General features: G+C 41.1%; 1 protein-coding gene across 1 annotated transcript in view; it reads right to left on the bottom strand.

The window, feature by feature from the left end:
* Positions 1–26,594, bottom strand: part of SLIT3 (slit guidance ligand 3) — a 561,750-nt gene that overhangs the window by 496,449 nt on the left and 38,707 nt on the right. The window contains exons 2-3 of the mRNA XM_063292455.1: positions 22,033–22,104; positions 19,687–19,758 (exon numbers count right to left, since the gene is read on the bottom strand). Coding sequence (XP_063148525.1) covers positions 19,687–19,758; positions 22,033–22,104 — 144 coding nt within the window. The remainder of the gene's footprint in view (positions 1–19,686; positions 19,759–22,032; positions 22,105–26,594) is intronic.

Here is a 26,594-nt window from a genome sequence, read left to right as displayed (position 1 = left end):
AAGTCTGAATATCTTTGGGGCATAGAGGGTCATCTCAAAAGAAATGCCAGCTAGTACAAATGAATGCTTCCCAATAATAGGAATAGCAGCTTCAAAAAGAAAAAAAAAGGTGTGGGGGGAAGTCATGGCAAGAGGAGAAAAAATTATATATCCACCCCCTGCTAGTCAGGTTTCCTGGCTATGGATTCTTCTTCTTGTGGTGGGTTTGCACAATATCCTATGGCAAAAAAAACCACATTATGGATTAGCAATAATATGTAGACCAGGTCAAAATGCATCTACTTTGAAGATAAGTGTAGCTGCATCAAGAGAAAAGTTCTAATCTAATATTCTTTATTTCTTTAGCCTGGAAATACAGTAACTTCCAAATTTACCCTACTACTTTCATCACAGTCTTATATCTGAGCTACAGATATATTTTTTAATGTTTTAGTTTATTTGCTTGCTGGCTGTAGTTTATGTATATGCCAAAGGGAGAATGGCTTGTTTTACTCAGCTCAGCACAAGAAACTTCACAGAGGGTCTAAATCTAAGGAACAGCTGAAGTTTGAGGATTGTCTTTCCTTTGAATATTATTAAGTATGCAAACAGCAAAAGCATTTAATGAGGCCTTGTATCAACCTGGCTTCAGCTTACCAAATTACTCATTTTACATCTTTCTTCATTCTACATGACAGAAGTTATATGAGCACATAAAGCCACAAAATGTATAACTTATTCAATAGAAATATGGTTCACTTCATGTGCAAAACTGGGTTATTACAGTTATAAGTGCAAAAAGAGAGCTTTGTACAAAACATGACTGCTTTCATCTTTTTACCACTTAATCCCTATTGGCAAGTGTCTTTCATCACATTTATGATTCCCAGTTCTTGTTTATTTCGAACGCATAATCCACTTTTAGTATAAAATCTGAAGCTTGTTCATTTTAGATCTTTTCATTTTAAAATAATGATAAAGAAGTTTCAAATAAAATAGACTGGTTACATCACAACTCAGTTTTCACCTTCAACTGCATGACAACTGTTCACTTAGAACAATAATAATTTGACCAATCTATCAATTATGCACAATGATTTTTGCTAGTTGTTTGGTTAACAAGTCTATAAAACCATTATCTATTACTTTTCAATTCAACCATTCCACTCCTCAAAAACTATGAGAAAATTCAAAATAGTTTCTCTGTGGACTACAGCTTAACTTGAAAGCTGAGTTCACCAGAAGTGAGACAAGCTGGTTTGAGCCAGAATGTGAAAAAGCAGGAGTCTGAAGTCAAGCACGAACAGCATACTGTTCTGATACCCAGTCAAAGGCAGAAGACCACCTTGTCCAAAGCAAAAGTTTCATACCAGGCTGGTTTAGAAGACTGAGCCTTTGAGAAACTCTCGCTCTTCGTCATTTTTCCTTCTCCTTCCATAAAGAATCCCATTTATGATAATTCCACCTCAATCTTTCTGTCAGGGTGGGAGAAGAAGGTCAGTTACTCAGCTCTGGGAAAGTAGAAAGCCTGAGAAAGAAATTCAGAACAGCCCCACCTCAACTTTCTGGGCCTTAAAAAGGGTAATTGAAAGTTTTGGACAGGCTTCAAGATTTATTTATTTATTTTCATGGCTGCCTATCTCACAACTGCGACTCGATTCAGATTATTTCAATATATCCTACAACAATAAAATAGCATTCCTGGAGTCCCCGCAGTGTCTGATCCTTTATCTGGCCTATCTCAGCTTGAGAAAGCAGCTTATTTGGACCCCTGCCAGTCAGGTTGCAGGCCAATGTATAGCATGGTCATGCTTGTGGATCGGCTATGCTCTGGATGACCCACAGGGAGACCAGAGTGGGGGAGGTGTGACTGTCCTGGTCCTCTGACCTTTCAGCAGCTTTTGATCCAACTCTTAGAAACTGGAAAGGACAACATTGTTTTGCGATGGTTCTCATCCTTCCAATCAGTGATGGTGGAGAACGAGTGCTCTGCCCAGAGGCCTCTGTTATGTGGAATGCCTCAGGGCTCCTGTCTTCCCACTTCTTTTTAATATTTACATGAACTGCTGAGACAGGTCATCTGTCAGCCCTGAGTCCATTATTATTAATATGCTAATGATACTCAGTTATGCATCTTGGCCCTGGGTTGAACAGGTGAGTGGCAGAGTGCTGACCCAGTGCCTGGAGGCTGTTTGGTCTGGATGGGGAGGAGCAGATTCAGACTGAATCCCTCAAAGATTTTTGAAATACCATCTTTGACTCTGGACAGAGCTGTATTTTTCCATTCCAGAGATAGTTCACGACTTGGGGAGCTTTCTAGATTCACAGCCCCTGCTTCTGGCAGCTGTGGCTAGAAAAGCTTTTGGACAGTTACATCTTGTGTGCCAACTACACCCATTCCTGGATCACAAAGTCTTTTTCAAAACCTTCATGCCCTAGTCATCTCCTGCTTGGACTACTGTAATGTTCTCTACATGAGACGACCATGAAGAACATTTGGAAGTTACAGCTGGAATCCAGCTGCTCAGGCAGTGATGGGATGCCAGTATATCTGGGTGACCACACTGCTTAGAAAGCTGAACTGCTTGCTAGTTGGAGTCTGGGTGTGATTCAAGATGCTAGTTGTCATCTTCAAAGTCCTACATGCCTCTGAACCTGGTTATCTGAGGACCTGCCTTCTCCCATATCCATCTGCCTTCCTGACCAGACTGAATAGGCCAATTCTCTCCAAGTCCCATCCCTTTAGGACTGCCATCCTACAGGGCTTCAGAAGTGGGCTTTTTCAACAGCTACCCCACACTCTGCTACTCCCTTCCTGCGGAATATTCAGGCAGCTCCATCTCTCCTGGGCTTTAGGAAAGCCATTAAGATCCACTAGCACAGGAGGGGATGCTTTGATTGGTAATAGGGTTGCAAGTGCACAATTGTATTTTGCTGGTTCCATGTTATGATTCTGATTAGTCCTTTTATGTATTTTTGCCTCTTTCTCTTCTTTTTTATTGATCTTTTTATTTTCTGATGAAATTGTTAGCTGCATAGAAGCTTGCTTGTATACACATAAAATGAAATGGAATAAGTAGAATTAAAATAAATAAATGTGATATCCTTTCTGTAGAATAAAACTTATTGTTGATATTCATTTACTTACATTTTGGTTTTTTTAAAATGTATACATCCCTTTTACTTTTTTTATTATAGGTAAAATGTTTCTTTTGTGATGGAGAAACACTATTAAATTGTTTGCGTGAACATTCATATACTGTATGTCTCCATACAAATTTGCATCTAAACAGAAATGGCTTCATTTATAGTGGAATACCTTTAGGAAAGGTGGTTGAGAAAGTAGTGGTGCTGCAGCTCCAGAGGCTTCTGGATGAAATGGATTGCCTAGACCCCTTTCGGTCAGGTTTCAGGCCTGGATAGAGAACGGAAACCGCATTGGTCACTCTTATGGATGATCTCTGGTGGGAGCAGGATGGGGGCAGCGCATCCATCTTTGCTCTTCTTCACCTCTCAGTAGCTTTCAGTACCATCAACCATGGTATCCTTTTGGGTCAGCTCAGGGAGTTGGGAGTGGGTGGCGTCTGTGCTGGTTCACCTCCTTCCTCCAGGGCCAGTCCCAGTTGGTGTTGATAGGGAGCAAGAGATCTAGCCCGCGGCCCCTCCTTTGTGGGGTGCCACAGGGCTCGATACTCTCTCCGCTCCTTTTTAACATCTTCATGAAAACGCTGGGTGAGATCATCCATCATTGCAGGACAAGGTATCATCAATATGCTGATGATACTCAATTATACATCGCTGTCCTGGGTGAAGTAAGTGATGCTGTGACCGTCCTCTCCAGGTGCCTGGAGGCTGTGGTGGTCTGGATGGGGAACAACAGGCTTCAACTGAACCTTGGTAAGATGGAGTGGTTGTGGGTGGGGGACTCCTCAGTAACCAGGAATTTGACATCTTTGGTTCTGGATGGGGTTGCACTGCCCCAGACAGACCCAGTGCAGAACATGGGGGTCCTACTGAATCACAACTCCTGCTCGAAGAGCAGATGGCAGTTGTGGCTAGGAAGGCCTTTGCACAACCATGTTGTGTGCCAGTTATGCCCTTTCCTGGACCAGGAAGCCCTTCGCACGGTCATTTATGCCCTGGTCATCTCCCATATAGACTACTGCAATGTGCTCTACATGGGGCTACCCTTGAAGAGTATCCAGAACCTACAGCTGGTCCAAAATGCAGCGGCGCAAGCAATTTTGGGTGCCCCTAGATTGGCACATATTACATCATTGCTTTGTGAGCTGCACTGGGTACTGGTCTGCTTCTGTCCTGACAAGCAGGAACCATGCCGAGACGAGGAATGAATCTCTAGTGTTTATTACTGCTACAGTAGACAGAAAATCCTAACAAACTGAAGAAGCGTGGGAAAACAGACAGATAAACCCCAAAAGTCAAGGCGGGTCTGTTCTAGTTCTCTTTGAATGACAGCTCAAACTCTCTCTACTACACATGCGTTTTCCCCCCTGGATAGGGGCCCTGTCCTAACAGCCAGGAACCACGCAGAGACAAGGAACTGGTCTCTAATGTTTTATTGCTTGTACATAACAGGAATCCTAACAAACTGAAGAAGTGTAGGAAAAACCCAGACATATAAACCCCAAAGGTTAAGGTGGTCCCAATCTGTGTCTCTTTGAATGGCTGCTCAATTCCTCAGTGCTACGCATGCGCTTAACAGTCTGGATGGGAGCCCCCTGCTCGCCATCCTTACTCATGACATCACCCTCCCCTCCAGATTCACATTCCATTTCAGCCCCCTCTCCTCCAGAGTCTTGATAAGATTCGCCGTCTGCTTCTAAGGTCCCATGGGAACTGGGCAACGATGGAAAGTCTTCAAAGGAAAACTCCTCCAAGGACGAATCAGTGCTGCTCTCCAGGTCTGATAACGCTTCTGGCCCAGGTGGCTGCTGCCGGAAAATAGCTAGATAATTAGACAGTTCTTCCCCCCTCCCCCCTGGGAAATGCAAGCCCGAGGTGGAGGGCTGTGGTTCCCCCACCTCCTCTGTAACTGGAATCAAGGCTTCAGGCGGGGGGGGGGGAGGTGCACACTCACGAACTCTTCTGCTTGGGCTTCTTCGGCCTGCTCAGCCAAAAAAGGAATCTCGGGCAGAGTGCGAGGTTTGGGTTTGTGAGGAAAAAGCTGATGGAAACGATGAACCAGTGCTGGAGCATGTACATCTCTGGCATTCTCCCACGTGTGCTCTTCCTCAGGGTACCCTTTCCAGTGTATGAAATATTGGATGCCCCTTCCCCTCCTCCTAGAGTCCAGAATTTCCTCGACTTCATGTTCCTCCTCTCCCTCCACAATTACTGGAGGTGGGGGGGGGCAGTTGCGATCGCAAGGCACTTGGGGGACGGTCTTTGGCTAGCAAGGCTCTGTGAAACACTGGGTGGACTTTCATGGATGCTGGGAGCTGTAAACAATAAGCCACTGGATTTATCTGCTGCGCCACAGTGAAAGGGCCCACAAACTTAGAGTCCAATTTCTTGGAGGGTCTGGTAGAGTTCAAAAACTTGGTAGAGAGCCACACTTTGTCTCCTACCGCAATCGCTGGCCCCTCTTGTCTGTGAGCATCTGCAGCCCTCTTGTAAGCACTCTTTGCCCTGTTCAGCTGCTCCTTTAACAACTCCTGTGCGGCTTGTTGCTCTTTAAGAAAATCAGCCGTGGCTGGAACAGCTCCCTGCTGGGAGGAGGTGGGCAACACCCGAGGGTTAACCCCGTAGAGTGCCTGGAAAGGGGACATCTTGGTAGAGGACTGTACAGAATTATTATATGTAAATTCTGCCATGGGGAGTAGGGCTGGCCAATTGTCTTGCTGATAAGTGGTGTAACACCTGAGATACTGCTGTAACCATTGGTTAATTTTCTTGGCTTGCCCATTACTGGCAGGATGATGCGCTGATGACAGGTGGATCTGGACCCCTAATGACTGGAAAAGGGCCCTCCAGAACCTGGAAGTGAACTGTGGGCCTCTGTTACTTCACCATGCCTCTATACCTAAAAACGCGGTCCATGAACAACTGCACTGTGGCTGGTGCAGATGGGAGGCCCTTGCAAGGAATAAAATGCGCCATCTTTGTGAAAAGGTCCACCACCACTAGTATGGAAGTCAGCCCCTGGACCGAGGGTAAATCAGTGATAAAAACCATGGAGATTGCATCCCAAGGCCTACTGGGAGTGGGTAGGGGTCGCAAGAGTCCTGTGGGCTTCCCTGGGAGAGGCTTGGCTCGTCTGCAGGTGTGACAAGAAGCAACGTAGCCCTTTATGTCTGCAGCCATCTTAGGCCACCAGTAGTCTCTCAGAGCTCTATGGAGAGTTTTGAAAACACCTCCGTGGCCTGCCGTTTGGTGGTCATGGCAAAATCTCAGTACTTCTTCCCTCAATGAAGGGGGAATATATAATCACCCACTATGCCAGAGGATTCCTGCCTCCACATTGAATGGTGAGGCAGTGTCTTGCGGGGCCCTCTGGAGGTCATCCATCCTGGCCCTGGCATACGGGTCCTGTTGCTGCTGAGCTCTGACTCTTGTAAATAGGTCCTCTGCTTGTCTGCCTGCTGCTAAAATCTTTGTTTGGCTCCCCCTCATAGACTGATCAAAGTTGTGAGGTTGTAATATAGTAGCCTGTACCTCCTGGTGAGTGGCGGGGGTTGCCTGAAAGGATCGAGACAGGGCGTCTGCCAAGCAGTTTTGCACCCTGGGCACATAAGAAATAACAAAATTGAAACGGGAGAAAAACTGGCTCCATCTGATTTGGTGTGGGGTGAGGGATCTGGTGTTTTGTATAAGCTGTAAATTCTTGTGTACAAACTTTCACAGGAAGGGCTGCACCTTCCAGCCAGTGCCTCCACTCTTGGAATGCTGCTTTAATTGCCAGCAACTCCTTGTTAAAAACATCATAGTTTCTCTCTGCTGGTGAGAGCATGCAGGAGAAAATGCACAAGGTAGCAATGTATTCTCGGTTTTGTTTGTATATTGCAATAACACTGCCCCAATGGCAATATCGGAAGCATCTGAATGCATTATAAATTGCTTCGTGGGATCAGGGTGTCTTAACAGCAGCTGGGATGCAAAGAGTTGCTTAAATTCTTGGAAGGCTGCTTGCTCCCTCTCCCCCCAAATGAATTTTGATCCTTTCTTCAAAAGCTGTGTGAGGGGTCTAGCCTTATCACTGTACTTTTTGTAAACCGCCTATAGAAATTGCAAAATCCTAAAATCCTTTGTACCTCTTTAACATTTCGGGGAGGTGGCCAAGAGAGAATTGCCTGGACCTTAGAAGGATCCATGGATATGCCTTCTGTTGATACTTTATAGCCCAGGAAATGTAATTCAGTTAAATCAAAGGCACACTTCTCTAGCGTGGCGAATAGTCTGTTCTCTCTCAGTCTTTGCAAGACATTACGTACATGGGTTACATGAGTTGTAGCATCCTCAGAGAAAATTAATATGTAATCTAGATAAATGACCAAATACTTATCTAGTAAATCAGAGAAAACTTGATTCATAAATCTGGAAAATATGGCTCCTGCATTAGACAAGCCAAAGGGCATAACAAGGTACTCAAATTTACCAAACCTGGTGTTGAAGGCAGTCAGGTATTCGTGCCCCTCTTTCATCCAGATCAGATTGTACGCACTCCTGAGATCCAACTTGGTAAAAATGCGTGCCTTCTGTAAGCGATCTAGCAGATCCGAAATTAGGGGCAAAGGATAGGATTCTCTTTTCGTTTGTTTATTTAAAAAACTGAAATCATGGACCACTCTCATGGGTGTCTCCTGGGTTGCAGGTGCCAACGGGTCAGGCTTCTTTGGTACGAAGAAGGTAGGAGCAGACGCTGGGGAAGTAGATGGTCGGATGAAACCCTTTTGGAGATTTGAGTCCAAGTAATCCTTTAAGGTGGCTAGTTCCTTGGGAGACATGGGATATTGTTTCCTTGCTGGAACCCTGGCTCCTGGTATCAACTCAATGGCGCAATCACAGTCCCTATGGGGGGGTAGTGCTGTGGCCTCTTGTTCACTGAAAACGTCTGCAAAATCTGCATACTTGGCTGGCAACTGGACCCCCCCTGCTTCTGTGACTGTGTTGGTTGCTGGAGAGTGTAGAGCGGCTTGAATCTTGTGGTGCTGGCATTCGTTAGCTGGGATGGAGATTGATCCCGTAGTCCAGTTCAGCAACGGGTTGTGGATCCTCAGCCAAGGCGTGCCTAGGATTACCGGCACATTAAGCGATGCAGTAACATAAAGTTGGATCCACTCAGTGTGGTCTCCCGTTGTCAGTTGCACCAGTTCTGTGAGTCTTCTAATCGGCCCTGCCTTGAGGGGCTGGCCGTCAATGGTCTCCACTTCTATGGGGCATGGCAATTCTCTGGTCGGGATGTTGAAGTCTTGTACAGTCTGCACATCAATAAAATTAGTTGAAGCTCCGGAATCCACGATGGCCTCTAGCTTGACCTGGTGCTCTGGGCTGAGGTGCATGATTACGGGTAAGTAGTAAAAGGCTTGCCTGGAATCCTCAGAATGAGCCCTCCTTAATTGATTGATGGTCTCCCTGTTGAGCTCTGTGGAGGGAGACCGATGGAGTTTCCCTGGTTGGAAGCAGAGGCAGAGATGGCTCCTGTTTCAGCTGCTTGCCTTGGGGGTCTTACTGAAGTTGCTTGGCCTCTCGCTGGGCAAGCTCTCACCATGTGCCCCTGGGTTCCGCAGTAGAAACACAGGGCTCTCTCTCTCCTTCTCTGCCTCTCAGCCTTGGAATTCAGCCTCCTGCTCGCCCCAATCTGCATCGGCTCCTCTGGTGCTGAGTGAGTGGATGCTACGGAGAGAGCTGGAAATCCTGGAAATGCTCTGAGGGTCCTGTTTCTTCCCGGCTGCATCTGTCTGAGCTCTTCTAGCCTGGCATCTATGACCACCGACAACTGATATAAGGCTTCTAGGGTAGCTGGTGTTCCCTGGCGCACTAATTCATTCTTAATTTCCTCATCCAGCCCCTGTTTGAATTGGTCTTTTAATGCACTCTCATTCCAGTCTAGATCTCCTGCTAACAACTTGAAATCAGCAATGTAGATTCCCACCCTCTTGTTGCCTTGCTTGAGCTTCCGAATTTCCCGGCTGGCAGTGGCCTCTCTGATGGGGTCGTCAAAGTGTGCTTGGAACCCTGCCAAAAAGTTCTGGTAGTCATTGAGAATCGGGTCGTTGTTCTCCACCATGGGAATAGCCCATTTGGCTGCTTGTCCCTTTAGCAGACTTAGAATGAAGGTGACTCTGGTTCTGTCTGTGGGAAACTCTGCCGGTCTGCTGTCGAAGAACATAGTGCACTGTGTGAGAAAGGTTCTCAGCTGTCCTGCTTCTCCTCCAAACTTCTCTGGTAGACTGCCCTGGGATCTCAAGTCTACTGGCGGAGGTGCTGCTGCTGCTGCTGCTGCTGGCGCCGGTTGTGGGTTAATCGGAACTGGTTGTTGTAACTGCTGTAGCATGGCAGCTTGTAATGTGTTGATCTGGAGATCTACTTGTTGGTGGTGTTGTTGCAGGGCTGCTGCCAATTGTTGGATGGCGAGCCGCATTTCTTGGTTTTCTGAAAACATTTCCAAATGTCTCTCCTTAATTTCTTGTTCCTCCCTCTTTCGATGGGAGTAGGAGTTTGTTAGGATTGATGTCCTAACAGCCAGGAACCACGCTGAGACAAGGAACTGGTCTCTAATGTTTTATTGCTTGTACATAACAGTAATCCTAACAAACTGAACAAGCGTGGGAAAAACCCAGACATATAAACCCCAAAGGTTAAGGCGGTCCCGATCTGTGTCTCTTTGAATGGCTGCCCAATTCCTCAGTGCTACGCATGCGCTTAACAGTCTGGATGGGAGCCCCCTGCTCGCCATCCTTACTCATGACAGGCCCCCTCCTGTTCACCATCAGTTCACCTGTTCACTCATGACAGCTTCCAGGTACAATTCAAGGTGTTGGTTATTACCTTTACAGCCCTTCATGGCATGGAGCCAGAGTACCTGAGGGACCATCTCATCACCATTACATCAGTTCGTCCCACCTGATCATGCAGAGAGGGCATGCTATGGACCCTGTATGTAAGAGAATTCCATCTGTCGGGGTCCAGGAGGCATGCCTTCTCTGCAGTGGCTCCTGCCCTCTGGAACATCCTTCCCCCAGAGATAAGACAGATTCCATCTCTTGCAGTCTTCCAAAAACAACTAAAAACCTGGTTCTGCCACCCTCGCTTGGGGTGGGTGGGGAAGTAATTACCCCTGGAGATGGTTAGCACCCTAAAATGGCCTCTTAGATTCCCATAAGTGATATTCCAACTAGTATCGTGATCTGGATTTTATAATGTATTTATCTTCAATACTATATTTGTATTTATATTTATTTATGGTATTTTAATGCTTTTATCCTTGCTGTAAACCGCTCAGAGTCCCCCCTTTGGGGAGGAGATGGGCTGTGGCAAAATTTAATAAATAAATAACTAAATATCAGTTCTGACGGCTGCTCCCTATCTGATAGAAAAAGTCCCATCACCTGCTGTCAGATCATCATGTATGTAGTTCCCAAGGCCACATTCACAAGCCTTTACAAACTGCTGATGAGCAGGCTTAGAACAAAGTACTCTCACAAAATCTCTGTCTCTATCAGCTTTGCCCCTCTTTCCTTTCCCACTCCCTCTGCAGCTGCACGTTTCCTGTTTATGGGCTCTGGAAGCCTCTAGCAAAACAGATTATGTGTAATCTTCTTTCTAGCAGTGACTTTGCTTTGTCTCAAGGAAAGTTATAGCTGACTTAGCAAGAAACTTTACTTGGCATCTCCAATCTCTCCACTTCCAAATACCCATTTGTTAGGATTCTTTTTTGCACTTTCCATAAACACATCAGTGCCCTAGCAACCCCAGTTTGACTTGAAACCAGCCTCTTTAGCAATTCTTTCTCCAACTGTTGACAATCCAGCCAGTTATATGTAATCACCGCCTGACTTCTCAGACCCTCCTCTGCTCTATTCCAATATGTGACTTACTCTCTATTTACTAGCTATGATTTATATTGCTGAATTTAATCATTTGCCTTATTCTTCTGTCTTACCATCTAATCTTTATCCTACATGAACTAAATTAACCCTTTACTAGAATCTGTTTCTAAATTGCCCCCAAAGCAGTCATCTGATTCTTGTGTACTTCTGTGTGCATCCAAATAAACTGCGTTTTGTTTTCAAAGAACACACATGCATAGTCACAAGATATATTCCTCCCGTTATGTCTGTTCATCAGAATGTGGAATGGGTTTCAAGCTTCTGTAGAAGATATGCTACTAAATCCCTCTTCCCAAACCTTTTTCTTCTCCGTAGTTTCTTTAGCCTAACTCCACCATTTTTGTTCTTCTGTTACATCTAGCATCCAGAAAGCAGCTAGAAATCTTTTCCATTCTCAGTTCCTCAAGCTATTGTTGTTATTGAAATCTGGCTGTACCCCTCTGAGAGAGCCATTATTATCACTCTTTGCCTCAGGGGACTTTTGCTCACTGCATTCATTCTGAAAGCTCTGGCAATAGTATTGGCCTCCTTTTCAAATTCTGAAAAGTTTCAGCATCTACCCTTCTGTCCAGGCCATTTATTCTCCTCTCCCTTAGCTGCTTGATATGTCTTCTACCTTGCTTCCTTCCTTATTTTTTTAATGATCTTTACTCCACCTATACTTTGGGTACTCTCTGATCTTGTCTTCAGTGAGAAGAAGGGAGTGAGAGACACCACAATCTCTCCTAGCAAAGCAGTAGAAATACTCTGAGGAATATTCTAAAAAGAGTTATGGTTGTCCCAAATTTCAATAATCTAACATGCCACATGTATATTACAATCCATATGACATATGTATGATCTTTAAAATAGAAGTGGCTGCAAACAGACAATACTTCGTATACTTAATATACTGGTACCACCTAGCATTTCACAAATGCATACAGACATCCATACTCTAAATGCACATATCATAGTACTAAGAATATTTCAGGAAAAAATAAATAGGAATGTACTGTACTAAAGCTACTACTTCAGTAGTATTATTTCTGTGCTGCTTCTGAAGGTTTTCCTTCACTACTATAATTCTTGCTTCTTTTGGAAGCACAGGAATTGTGGTTTTAAACCCTCTGGACTATTTAAACGTGACCCATATTTGTTTTTCCTTGAGTTCTTATGGGTCAGTGACCTACTACACAAATGTTTTTGATGAAATCAGGACGGCTTATTATTCTATTAGTTAAAATAAGCTTCTGTGCTTTTCTGGCCTGTACAGATGCACCCATGCGGACCAAAATAATTTTTTAGACTATGCCTGTGGTCTTCCTAGCTGCCCTTTTCCTGAGTTTAGCTTCCTCCTGCGAAGACCTGTTGACAGAGCTGCTAATGGCTTCCTCTGCCGAAGAGGCATCATTTTTTTAAAATGTTTAGTAAGGAGCAAAGTCCACTTTCATCAACAGAGGGAGATCAAAAAGGTTGCAGGGCTGTAGTTATTGCTTGCTGAAGACAGACGTGCAATATTATGAATAGAACTCTGTATTATTGTCCTGCCAATCGTATTAGCACACCAGTAATGCTGAACAGAAAATACAGAATAAAAAGTATATTCCAGTTCTAAAAACATAGAATCCAACCAGTAATGGGATCCACAAGGACAGAACTTCTAGACATTCCATTATATCCAAATTATAAGATTTCTCAGTTTAACATGCTGCCATGTTTGTATTGATAAACTATTTCTGAAAGTTAACAGTTCAAACTAGTTAGCGTAAAACCTTTACATTTTAAACAAGGAAAGGGCTTCCAGATGTTGTTAAACTACAGTACCTAAATTGGAATGTGTGAGCGCCAGTTTGGTATAGTGGTTATGGCATTAGGCTAGAGACTGTCAGTTCTAGTCCCACCTTAGGCACAAAGCCAGCTGGGTGAGCATGGGCCAGTCACTCTCTCTCAGCCCTAGCAATCAGGCAATGGCAAACCATTCTGAAATCAGGCCAAGAAAACTGCAGAGACTTGTCCAGGCAGTGACCAGTAGTCAACATTGACTTGAAAGGTTCCCCCCACAAAAAAGCAAGAAATGTTGGGAGTTGTAGTTCAACAACATTTGTAGGGTGAATGGTGCCTCACTCCTGGATTAAATGACAAGCATCTTGGCTTCCCTTCTTTTCCTCCTCAACTTTTTTTTTTAACTATTAACACTGGTAACATAAAACATGCAATTTTATTATGGTGTAACTATATCTAATTTTACATAAAATATTTGGGCTTAAAACTGACTATTTACATCTTCAATGTATTCAGACTCCTTACAATCGAATTCTCATTCGCTGTCAGGCACAGCCCAAGAACGATGAAGAATCAATCCAGCCAAACTTCCGTTCTATATTTGCTCAGACCGTATAGACAGACTCTTGCCAGACTAAAGCCACTCTACCTAACCTAAGGGGAAATAACCTGGGAAGGCTCAAGGGTGGGGCTAGCCTAAACCTCTTAGTCTTCCCACATTCCATCCCTGGACTGTGTTTTCCTTTATCTTGCCCTCCTCCTTGGAATGAGCTTCCTCCTTCCTGAGAAGCAGCAGCATTACTGAAATCCACCACATTTGCTACAGTATAATAAGAGAGGCATATAAGGTGTGGATTTCAGTGGATAAGATTAATTTTTTTATTCACAAGTAGTACTTTTAGCACTACTCTTTCATAACAAATGCATCCCAGTTCAGGATTTCTAAATAATGTTGTTTGTATTGTGTAGAAATCTAAGGGAACATTCAAAGTTTCAAGCAAAAAGAAAGAAATCCAATTGCCATGACTGAACCTACAGTCAATTCCACCTGGATGACTGAGAAGCTTCATCGACATGGAACATTCAAAGCTAAACTGATATGCTCCTTTTGAATTAAAAGTCTTTTCTAACATTATGAAAGACAAAAATATGCCTTATATGAGGACAGACTATTGGTCTTTCTAACTGGTATTATTAGCCCTGTATTACTGAAACCTGGATGGGTGAAGAGTGGGATCTTCCCAAATCTGAGATGTGTCCAGCTGGCTTTCAGGTTTGATACCAGCCCAGGACAGCCCAAGACAGGGGAGGAGGTGTGAGAATTATCCTCTGGAAAACTATGATCACATCTGAAAGTACTATTCCATAAATAACCAGATGTGAGGCTTTCTTTGTAAAGTTGGGCTCTAAGGGACAAGTTGGGACTGCTGCAGCATACCTGCCCCAGACTGCTTGACTTCATTGTCAGGTAGGCAGCACATTTCTTCAGGCTTATAACACTTCAAACTTTAACCTGCTTTTGTGAAGGGAGGAGTCAGAGGTGTCCTAGAAGTTTATGGTTATCATGACAATTGTGGACCTGTCCCAAATCACTGAAGGCCTAGAAGGCTCATGTTAGATCTGGTTTTTGTCTTAGGGCAGATGCTTGATCAGAACATGGGGGACGTTATTATCAGTATCTTGTCATGGCTAAATCACTCTGCTGGTACCATCAACCTCCACAGAGAGGGTACTTGGGGAGCTTCTTGAGGCTCTGGTGCTATGTTCTGCTATGGCTTTTGTTGTCTGCTGGAACAGGAAAGCAATGGTGGTCTTGGGCAGGGCTGCACCTGAGTTGCTACCCCCTGCTCACCTATCCAAGGCAGCCTCTTGGTTTACCGAGGAGCAAGAAATGAAGCAAATGAAGAGATACCCAGAGCAAATAAGAACTCATCTTCATGCCTACACCATGGTGATAACAGTGGCTGGAGAGGTGATGTTGTTGAGGTGCGACCCAGTGCCTGGAGGCTATTAGTGTTTGGATGGGGTGGGAAAGAGATAGGCACAATCCCAACAAGATAGAGTGGTTTTTGGATTCAGAAGCCATCCAGTTCCAGGGAGATTTTAACTTTAGCTCAGGATGGGCTTGCACTTCTTCATATGGAACTGGCTTGTAATCTGGACCTCCTGCTTAACTCATAGCTTCTGCTCAAGGAGCAGGTGGTAGCTATGGCTAGGAGGGCTTTTTCATGACTTTATCTTGTATGCCAGTTACAATCCCTCCTGGAGTGGGGATTCTCATAATCATTCATGCTTAGACTATTGTAACACATTCTATGTGGGGCTGCCTCTGAAGTCCACTAAGAAGCTACAACAGGTCCAGAATGCAAAAGCTTGAGTAATTACGGATGCATTATCAATTTGCCCATATAACACAACTACTTTGAGAGTTGTACTGTCTACCAGTTGACTTCTGGATGCAATTTAAGATGCTGGTTGTCACTCTTAAAGCTCCTCATGGCTCAGAGTTTGGGTCTCTTCAGTACTACCTACTCACAAATGTAACTGACCATTCAGTGACAATAGGAAGAATGGATTGTGTCCATTTCTCTCAAGGAGTGTCATCAGCAGGAATCACAGAAGCAGGCCTTCTCAATGGCTGTCCCCTACTGTAGACCATTCCTCCAGAACTTCTAATGGCCCCAATCCTTCTGGAATTTAGGTAAACCACAAAAACCTGGCTCCAGCAGTCCATGGGAGCTAAGTCGTTGCAATGCTATTCCTCTCATATTGAGGTGTATGTTTGTTTAACATAGCTTATCTTCCCTAGTTCATAAGTATAATGTTGGTGTTATTGTATTCTCTATCATTGGGTTTCTAAAAATTTTATTATCATAATTACTCTTATTACTTTAACTTGATTTACAGATGTATGTTGTTCAGAGATGATAACAATTAGAGTGGCATATAAGCACCAGTAAAGTATATTAATAATTAATACATTTATATCAGCATTTCCCAGGCTGGTACTATCCAGAACTTTTTAAAGTATACTATTTGTTGCTTTGTTTTTTTAAGCAAATCAGTGCAAAAATGGGAAAAACAAACTTGCGGTTGAAAAAAGATTGAAAGCTAGTAAAATTAAAACAGATAGAACTATGCATATCTCATAAAGACCAGCCTTCATAAGCAATATTTTCTTATCAGAAAAATATTAAAATTATAAAAGAGTGGTTATTTTCAAATATAACTTGAATATGACCTAAGTGAAGATTAACATAAAACAGCTGAACATTCATTTTCCCCAGTTCATCAACTCTCTTGTTAGTGACTAAGCAGGAAACTATTTGCAAAGAATTTCATAACATTCCTTTCAAGCAATGAAAATATACTTTGATGCATCCCAAAGTATAAAGATGAGCTGTTCATATTGTCATTCTTTCCCTACTAATGGCTGCTTCTTCACTGCTAGTAAAGTTCAAACCGAAACAATCAAAGCATGTTCAAAATAATAAAGAGAATAGGACTGAAATATATAAATCAGGTACTTGCACTTACATCTTCTTCAGAATATCGAATTACCATGTCCTGGTATAATGCTTTTGGAAAATTCCGGAGAGAATTCTCAAAAAACTAGTTAGACCATCTACTGTATAATACATGCACTGCCAATCTATGGACCAAGGTTATATAACACCTTAAACAAAACCAAGGAAACCATACGATGTCTTGCCTGAATGCAGCCCATTATGATTTATTCAGTAAGGATTGCTAAATAAATCATAATTTAGTACAATGTGTTTGTTGTTGTTTATTCGTTTAGTCGCTTCCGACTCTTCGTGACTTCATGGACCAGCCCACGCCAGAGCTTCCTGTCGGTCGTCAACACCCCCAGCTCCCCCAGGGACGAGTCTGTCACCTCTAGAATATCATCCATCCACCTTGCCCTTGGTCGGCCCCTTTTGCCCTCCACTCTCTCTAGCATCAGCATCTTCTCCAGGGTGTCCTGCCTTCTCATTATGTGGCCAAAGTATTTCAGATTTGCCTTTAATATCATTCCCTCAAGTGAGCAGTCTGGCTTTATTTCCTGGAGGATGGACTGGTTTGATCTTGCAGTCCAAGGCACTCTCAGAATTTTCCTCCAACACCACAGTTCAAAAGCATCGATCTTCCTTCGCTCAGCCTTCCTTATGGTCCAGCTCTCGCAGCCATATGTTACTATGGGGAACACCATTGCTTTAACTACAATGTGTAAGCCTTGTTATATGGACATTTATTTCAACCTAGCCATTTTAATAAGGACAGTACTTAATAAGCGTATCAAAGTGTTCATACCTTTACTAATGTGGAAATACATCTCTTAGCCTTTATAATACTAGACACAATTCACTCTAGCAGAACCAGCAGCACCACTAGCTGAACATCAGTTTTCTGTGATGGAACCCTTTCCAAGACCTCTAGTAATTCAACTATCCTAGCATTTTTCTGAATGTCAGACTAATTCACCGCAGTATGTTTTGAAAACTTATGTGCATCCAATTGTTTAATCTAAGCAACAGTTTTTAGGACACATAAATCTTCAAAGCAAAGTCACTTGAAAACTGTCTACAAGCCGGCTTTTGGCCTGAACATAATCTACAAGCCTTTTATATTTTGAAAATTTACATGCAGGAACCATAGCAAGTCATACATTTCAAAGAAAAACGTCCATATTTTTAGTTGTAGTTTTAGCTTCACTTTGAAGTGTTGGCAAGTGAAATTCCATTAAAACTACACTCATTTGGTATTTAAGGTTTTATGCTTTTTGAATAACCACAAATGAAGCAACTGTTATTCCCAGTGATATTTTATTGCAATATTAATAACTATTTGGCTGGAGAAAGTCTAGCAGTCATAACAGCTACTTTATTAAACTGCGCTCATAATGTATGTTTTCATCTAATATACCAAATCAAAATATAATTAAATATTTTCAGCAGGAGTAAAAAAGGAAATTGTGTAAATAAAATCTAATTTAAAAATGTATCCTAACTTTCACTTTTTCACTATAAAAAAGTATTAACCTAAGGAATTGCCATTCATCTTATGACACATCATATCACATTTTCCACAAGACATAAATGCTTGCAGTGATTGTATATTCCGTCTTAATGCTGATTTAAGCAACTCTTTGAGACTCAATTTTGCCAGACGGAATCAAGTCTGTATTTGCGACAGGCCAGGCTGAGTCTTTTGGCACTCAGCTACAACTGTGCATTTATACTTAAGAGCAATCCAGGTTCAACACATAGCAGGTGACAGCAGACTCCCTCAGGTAAGGTGATGGGTTGCTTGGGACATCATGGGCAAATTCGGTATTAACTGACAAAGACACAGAGCAGTCAAGATTCAACTGGCTGTGAAAATGAGCTTTAGTAAGGGGTGGACAGGGAGGGACCTTACGAATCACTGCAAGCATTTCAACATCGGCAGGTAAATGTAAGCTCCTTTGTTCCCCATATTCAAGTGTTGCCCAAGTTGAGGTGCTTTTATTTTTACTGTAAGATAGAGTCCTTATTCTCTATCATGCTCCACCTAAATTACTGCAATCGTCTCCTCTTTGATTATCTCATCATGCCCATCCAGCACTTTTGTGCCAAAACAGGTCTTCTCTATCATGAGCTTGCTCCTAAATCACTTATTTATTTATTTGTTAATCAAATTTATCACCACCCATCTCCCAAAAGGGACTCTGGGCGGTTTACAATAAAAGATAGATAAAAATATAAAACTATAAAACCCTATAATACAGGTAGAATAAATATAATAAAAACCTTGATGGTTAAAAGTTCTTTATGATTTGCAGGCAGAACTGGGTCCTTCTAAGAAACTAACCATCCCCCAAAATGGCTTATTACTTCCTGGATTCAGTGTATTTATATCACCGCCCATCTCCCCATTGGGGGACATTGCAGGGACACGGTGGCTCTGCGGGTTAAACCGCTGAGCTGCTGAGCTTGCCAATCAGAAGGTTGGCGGTTCAAATCCGCGTGACGGGGTGAGCTCCTGTTGCTAGTCCCAGCTCCTGCCAACCTAGCAGTTCGAAAACATGCAAATGTGAGTAGATTCCGCTTCGGTACCACTTCGGCGGGCAGGTAACGGCGTTCCGTTTAGTCATGCCGGCCACATGACCACGGAAGTGCCTACAGACAAACGCCGGCTCTTCGGCTTTGAAACGGAGATGAGCACCGCCCCCTGGAGTCAGACACAACTGGACTTAATGTCAAGGGAAACCTTTACCTTGACTTATGTCTTCCCCCCCATCTCTACAGTTCTATCTAGTACATTCCTACCTATCATCTTCAGCTTAACCACCTCCTTATGCCCTAAAATTTACCTCCAGTTCAGAAGACAGTTTGCAAATGCATCCCAGAATCCAAGGCCACTTCTCTTAACATAATGAAATCTTTCCTTGCGACTCATATTTTTCTACATAGCCATTAGCAGAATGCTGTAGTTCCTGCGTCTTACTGAAATTTAGCCTGTAACTATACTCTAAGCGAAACCGCTGCAGATTGCCACCCTGTTCACTTCTGCCACTACTTTCATCCTCTTCTTTTCCTGGATCCTCATCAAATTTTAGATTTGGGGTAAGGCCCATCATCTGGTGCCCTGAAAAGTACCATATACTGTATACTGACAAGAAGACAAGCATACATTGAATAGCTATGCTTTTAACAGAACACAATGCACATCTTTTCATATAATTCTAACCACCTGAATATGAATCTTCCCCAAGCTACATTTTTTCCAAGAATGGAATATAATTTGTCACCCAATCCCCCCATTTCAAACACACCTGCATAATATTACCACCTCTTACCAAGGAATTGGTTTAATAAAAGATAACACTTACAGTCTTTCTAGTTGCTTTAGATCTTGAAATGCTCCACGTTCTATCACGCTAATTAGATTCTCTTCCAAATGCCTATGAGAAAGAATATTAGTAGCATTAAAAGAATAACCAGACTTCAGAGTTAGACATGTAAGCTATTCTCCTTCCCTAAAAGTCAGTCTATCACTTCCCCAGAACACAGACAGAGGCAATGTCTTCTCAAGGTTTAGTTTTTTTTTTCTATACCTAGTCACTCACTATCTGTCTCTCATAACACTGTATGACATGATCAGACTGGAAGTTATTAAATAGGGGGTTATCCCATAACAACTTTGACAAATTTGATAAACAAGCAAACAAACATACCTGGACGTAACTCTCCCAATCATAGTGAAATTTACTTCTGAGTAGGTTTGTGCTGCACAGCACTACTCATTTAGTTTGGACATACCATATGCGGGCTCCAAAAATTCAGGCAACTGCCTGTTCTAGCCATCATCCAGATTTTTGCAGCCTAGCATATAGTAATTTATCTGCATCTGCTCCTTTAAAGCAATTGAACAAGCCTTCAAAAACTTGCATTTAAATATGGAAACCATCTTCATTAAAAAAAAAAAAAGCATGATATAAAATTCCATTTAAATATATTCTGGCAATTCATCAAGAAATGACTATAAAAGTAATTTACAGATAACCCCCTTTCAGGCAGCATTATATGAATCAAAGTCTTTCTAGATTGTTGGACACATTGTGATAAAATCGTTACAAATTACCATCTCTGGTGGCAGTGGACATTTAATTACTCATTTTGGTTGAAAAGCATTTCAGGAAACCAGGAAGGCTACCCAGCATTTTAATAATTAATCATGGTGTAGCTTTATTATTCATTTTTTCCAGAACATATAAAATTATGCATATAAGACATTCATTCCATTTTTCTTGTTAGTTGCCTGATGTACTATAACAAAATAGTGGAAAACTAAAGTATAGCTTTCTTTGGATCAGTGGCTTTTAAAAGTAAGGAAAATAGCACTGCCTGAAAAATTAACACAGCAGCAAAGAGTCTCAAAGAATTCTTTAATTAAAGGTTGTATTATTCAAACTTTACTTCTACTTTTATCTATATCAACAAAATTATTTTAATAGATTATTTCCATTTTTACAAATAAATTTTTGGACAGATGTACTGAATATATACTTGGAGAGATTTAATATTACATACCCCTCCTTAGGTTACAAATATAAATGTATGTATGTATGTATATATGTATGTATATATGTTCCCAAATTCTGTGTGTGTGTGTGTGTGTGTTGTTTATGTACAGTTTCCGTTTCTTAGCTTTTTGCTTCTTTTGTGCTGCCTTGTTGATCGCTCCATAAATAAAAAATATGCTATCTATTTAAAAAGCACTATGTTTTAGTAACATCAGCTGAGTGGTATCTTTTTAGGGGTGCTACCCTACCTTGATAATAGCTTTTTCATGCATACAAATTATTCCTTGTTGCTTGTCTGGTTTCACACCTGGATTTCCAGACACTTAACTCTTAATTCTGCTCTTTATTAGACTTGGCAGAAGATTTCCAAACATGCCTCAGCTAGATTAGAATCTTTAATGCCGACAGAATGAAGCCATAACACAACAGTTGATTGCTTACTCTATCCGAACAATTCAAAGCTTTTATATATCAGTGCTCCAACACTTACATTATTAAGTTGCTTCCTTCTGCCTTTCTAAGTTAACCGATACTTGGTGGGTCACTTGATGGTCTTGGGCATCTGAAGTATGTTTACATAATGGTCCTCTCTAGCCTAGAAACCTCTAATTCCTGCCCTATCGACTTCCCGTCTTTACACTGCCATCTCTGCCTAATCTGAAATTCTAAGCATACTAATTTGGTATCCAGACAAAACTATTGATCCAATAAAACTTACATTAAATAAACCTACTTTGGGTAAAAGTTCTTCTACATTTCCTTAGTGAACCTTCATCAGTGTGCTAAACCATTAATGCACAATCACTTCTACCATGATGTTACTTTGGTATATCACAGCAATGTCTAGATTGTTTTCCTTCCAGTGAAGTCTTGTTACAAATTGTCAGTTACGCTTCTTTAATAGACAATGGTCCTGAGATGAAGTGAACCTCCTTCTTCCAAAATATCCAGCCAGCATTATGGAAAAGTAAACAGGTATTTATCAAAATCAGGTGAAATATTTATCAATAGTGTCTGAAATGCACCACTAGGATATAGATATAATTCAGTATATGCTGCATAGTTAGCTATGCGCTGAAGGCAAGCAAATCAAAGTTTTGCAAACTGACAACACACAGAAATTGCTTTAGGGGAACATTTCTTCATACTCACAGAACACGAAGATTCTTAAGCCCAGCAAAGTCCACCTTTGTAATCCTTGTAATATTGTTTCTGTCTAAGTCACTGCAAAGAGGGGGAAAAAAAACACAAATTCAAAATTGTCACATGTATCTGCCAGTCACTTTAATCATTTGAAAAACATCATAAGAGTATCAACTAGCATGTATTCGTTCTGCGCAGGAAATGCCAGACAAGACTGAAGATACTTGAGTAACGTTGCAACTTGCACTAAGAAGTCTCCCCACTAGTTACAGCATTTTCCTTTTTGCAGCTCTAGAATTTGCTCTATCTAGTAAAAAGTATACAGCATCTTGTTAGCTTTTTGTTAAAGATGCAGAACCAGAACAGGGCAAGAATTAAAATCTCACCATGGTACAGAACTCCCTATAGTCCATCCTACCATTAAAATTTTTAAGGTACCAGATCAGAGATATCATGTCTTGCTGCCTCATCATGGAGACTTTTCTAATTACTGGCAGAAAACATGCACATGCACACACTTACATACAAACGTTCAAACAGTACTAATCGGCTTATGCTAGCTTTCATAGCAAAGGTTTGAACTACCACTGTTTCAAACACGTGTCGAAGAAACCTGCAAAATCATCAGGAAAAAGCTGAAAATACTGAACTGACCACAAGACTGCATCCCACTCTCCATTGAATCTACTAGTTCCTGCTTATTATCGTATTATATTTTACAACTGGATTGCTAATCACATGCCACATACGTTTCCTGCTTTTACCTTCATACTTCTGGAGACATTAAATTAGGAATAAAGCTTGAAAAACAAACTATATGTATATAAGCATTATTTTATTTGCAGACAGCAACATCATTTGCATTTTTTTATAATCTTTGGGGAGTTTTTCCCCTACATACTTTTCAAAATTGAAGCAGAACAGGTATCTGCATAATGTAGTATAAGCAGCTTTTGCTAACAAATATCATATCCATATAAAATGTTAACACTAATGCTGCAAAGTCATACAAATCCTCTTGTGAAATCATATTCACAACAGTCACACGATGGGGAAAAAAAGGCAAAAATGTCAATCCATGGGTGTTTTCCCAGATATATGTCCCACTAAATTCACAGATGTTTATTCTAGGATTTTGGTATTAATACACAGGATAATATCTGCAAACCTTCTATCCTAATTGGCAGAATATACCATGTATGACTATGATTAAATACAGAACTTGACGATTCTGTATTCTAGGTCTTTTTCTTAATTTTAGCTAGTTTCCTTTGAAACTCATGATGGGATGGAGTTTCCCTTGAAATCAGAGGGAATATTTTTTAGTAGGTCTATGAGATAAGGAGTTAGATCTCAGAGGGAGAAGCCAGAAGCAGTTCCACACTGCTTCCATAAGACCCATCCCATTAATTAAACCATCTTTTCTTCAGCATATTATTTCCATCCATATTTTTTTTAAATTTGTGGGAAGCTGTGAGAGACAGATACCCATCAAGTATAATAAAAATAATGTGAAAGCAGATAGGAACACAAACCACTAAACTAAGCTGGATATTCCATAATAGAAATTTAAGATACTGAAAGAAATGAAATAAACAAACAAACCTATATAATTACTCTCCTTTCCCTACTTCAAGAGGAATTTGCCTTGAATTGCCTGGCTCTTTCTTTCCATTCATGCCTAACTTTGACATCTGACAACTGACAAGCCAACATGTGAAAAACCGATCATTAAACATCCAGTAGGAAGTTTAATAATGGAAAGTATTTTGCACAGTTTCTCTTTTTCATCTTGTTTCATATGACTTAATAAAAAAATATGGTGTAAGCAATACATCTTTGAGAGACTTAATTAGCCCTGTGCAGTCTTCTTTTATATTTGGGTGTGGCTGTATTAGAGAGAAAAAGAAAACCTTTCATGTGCCGTTACATCTTCATCAACCCAGGTACAACTGAAGATCGTTATTTAATCAGTCTTCATATCTTGCCATGTATGAGCAAAGAGCTGAATTACTGTAGCTTTATTTTTTATAAGAATTTTATTAAGTTTAAAGCAAAGAAAAAAACTACAAAAAAAATTACAAAAAGAAAAAGAAAAAAAACTAAAAAGTGTGAAACACAGACAAAAAGAATTTTAAAGATTACATAGAATTAACTTCCGACTTTTAACAGCAAGAATATACAGCAATTTCCATAATCAAACCCTTACTCTGTATCAAACCAAAATCACATTATTTCTACAAATCATTCCATTACCACATGATAAAAAGCACTAAATACAATTGTTCCCTCCCTTTATATTAAAAGAAAAAGAAATATATACACCTCCTAATCAACTTCCTCCCCCAAAGACATTTACTTAATTATTTCCTTCCTACCATTATTCTATACATTTCTGTCTACTATAATAGAAATCAAACTTATATATATATATATTGTCTACCTTTATAATTAATAATATTACAACAATCTTAACCCTATTAACCCTGAAACCAAACAATTATTATTATACCTTATAAATCTTAACAAATCATTAAGAATAAAAACAAGCAAACCTTAAAAGCAATCCAATTAATCTTAATTCAAATCCTCAAAAAAGAATAGAATCATACAAGCCTTAAAAGCAGTCCAAATAAACATTCTTAAATCTTTACCCTGCATCAAAATATACCAGAGCATTTATATATCTCCATAATACACACAAGGTATTTTTCATAAAAAAGTCAAACAGCCCAACTGCCCCCCTTAGAAACTCAAGACTTCTCAGCAAAAAACCTCCCACAGAGCAAAGTCTCTTCTTTCTCATAACATTCCACCAAAAAAAAAACCCAATTCCATTTGTGATCTGTGATTAGGTCTGTCCCTTTAACTCCTTCAGCACCCAAATCTGGTCATCATGATCCAGCAAAACAAAAGCTTCAATTTCACTGTTGGTAGAAACATCTCCATCTTCACTAGAATCAACTTTTTCCACAACCTCCTCCGCCAGACGAAACATTTTAAAGCTGCTATTTTCTACAACATCCTGAATATCTTGCATAATAGCTTGACAGGAATCAGAGAAAATCTGTTTGATCTCACAACTAAGCTCTGAGAATGTCTGCTTAAAATCCTCCATGTTACAGGCAGTAGATTATGGCGCCCCCTAGATACTTAACTGGCAAAAGTAAGAGTTAATAGAAGATTTCTGGCAATGTTTACAAAAGTAAAAGTGGTATGGGGCAACTTCCCAGAGAAAGTAGCAACAGAAAGCTGATGATTCAAAACAGCAGATACAATGTGTAGGGAAAAATCAATTCAATACAACATTAATAGCAAGGATGCACTTATTTATTCTCAGTCTTCCTTAATATTTAAATGGAGAAACAAGCCAAAACTTTGAAAGATTTTTTAACAATTAATCCAAAAAAAAAAAAAAAACAATAAGCACCAAGAGAGATCACTTCACCTTGCTGTAGAAAGCCTTTCTTAGGGTACATAAACATTAAAAATATATAAATTAGGTGATTTAGAAATGGGGTGACTTGACTTAGTGTCCCTTTAAGGCTACAGCATGGTTTGGAAATGGTGACGTCTCAGCCTCCCAGTGTCTCTTACTGGATTAACGCTAATGCTGTTTGTGATCCTCTGGCTGCAAGGCGGTGTTCTAGAGTACAAATGGGATGATTCAGAGTGTTTCCTGTCCATGAAAATGCTCTAGGGCTTCAGGAAAAGCCTGCCTGAGCCCATAAAAATAGCTGTGTTGTCAGATCTGCCCGCAGAGCTCGCAGGCACAGCTGTTCAGTCAGCCATGTCCCCACCAGAAGTCAAGCTGAATTAGCTTTAGTGGTGCCGAATTAGTACACTACCAACAGGACCTAGTGAGAAAACCACAGAAAGCAATGGAGCAGAATTTTGACAGCCTCTGACTAGGAATCACTGTCTTCTTCCATAAGCATTCCTCTTCACCTTTGCTACATGTTCTTTAATTCCATCAAGTTGAATCTCAGATCCTGTCCATCTTTGCTACATCTTCACTTCCCTGCATTTTACTACCTCCAGGGTTGTTCTCCTTCCACCATGCAGCTTATCTTTTAGGCCAAACTATCTCCCCCAGCATTTCTTATGAACTCTGAAATCCTGTGAGTGCCTCCTCCCTTGATCTACACCTTCCCCCATTCCTCACTGCCAAAACTTGAGCCCCAGGCTGCATATGGGCAAAAGAACAGTTCTAAAAACTCCAAAGTAATCGAAATAATCTACATTTCCCACTTTTCCTCAGACACTTGAGAAAGGAGATGGAAAAGGGGATAATTTGAATGGATTAGAACCCCATTCCCTTCAGTTCACTCACTTGGATAACACCGAAAAAAAGGAGACAACTCATTCATAGGATAAAATGAAGCCATATAAAGAAGAAATCCAGCATACCTTGATGTGGTCCTGAGTTTCAAATACTTGCCCATTTGCTTTTACAAGTTTGATGTTTCTTTCGTCAAAAGTATAGTTATCTCTACTAGCTTTAACCTGAAGACAAAATGTATTTTGTCTCTCCTTTGTACTGGCACCTTCTCTCATACAAAGGGCCCCTA

Source organism: Candoia aspera, chromosome 2 (genome assembly GCF_035149785.1).
Source record: "Candoia aspera isolate rCanAsp1 chromosome 2, rCanAsp1.hap2, whole genome shotgun sequence".
Taxonomy (NCBI): domain Eukaryota; kingdom Metazoa; phylum Chordata; class Lepidosauria; order Squamata; family Boidae; genus Candoia; species Candoia aspera.
The sequence above is the reverse complement of the archived record's forward strand: the minus strand, read 5'-3'. Positions and strand labels throughout refer to the sequence as shown.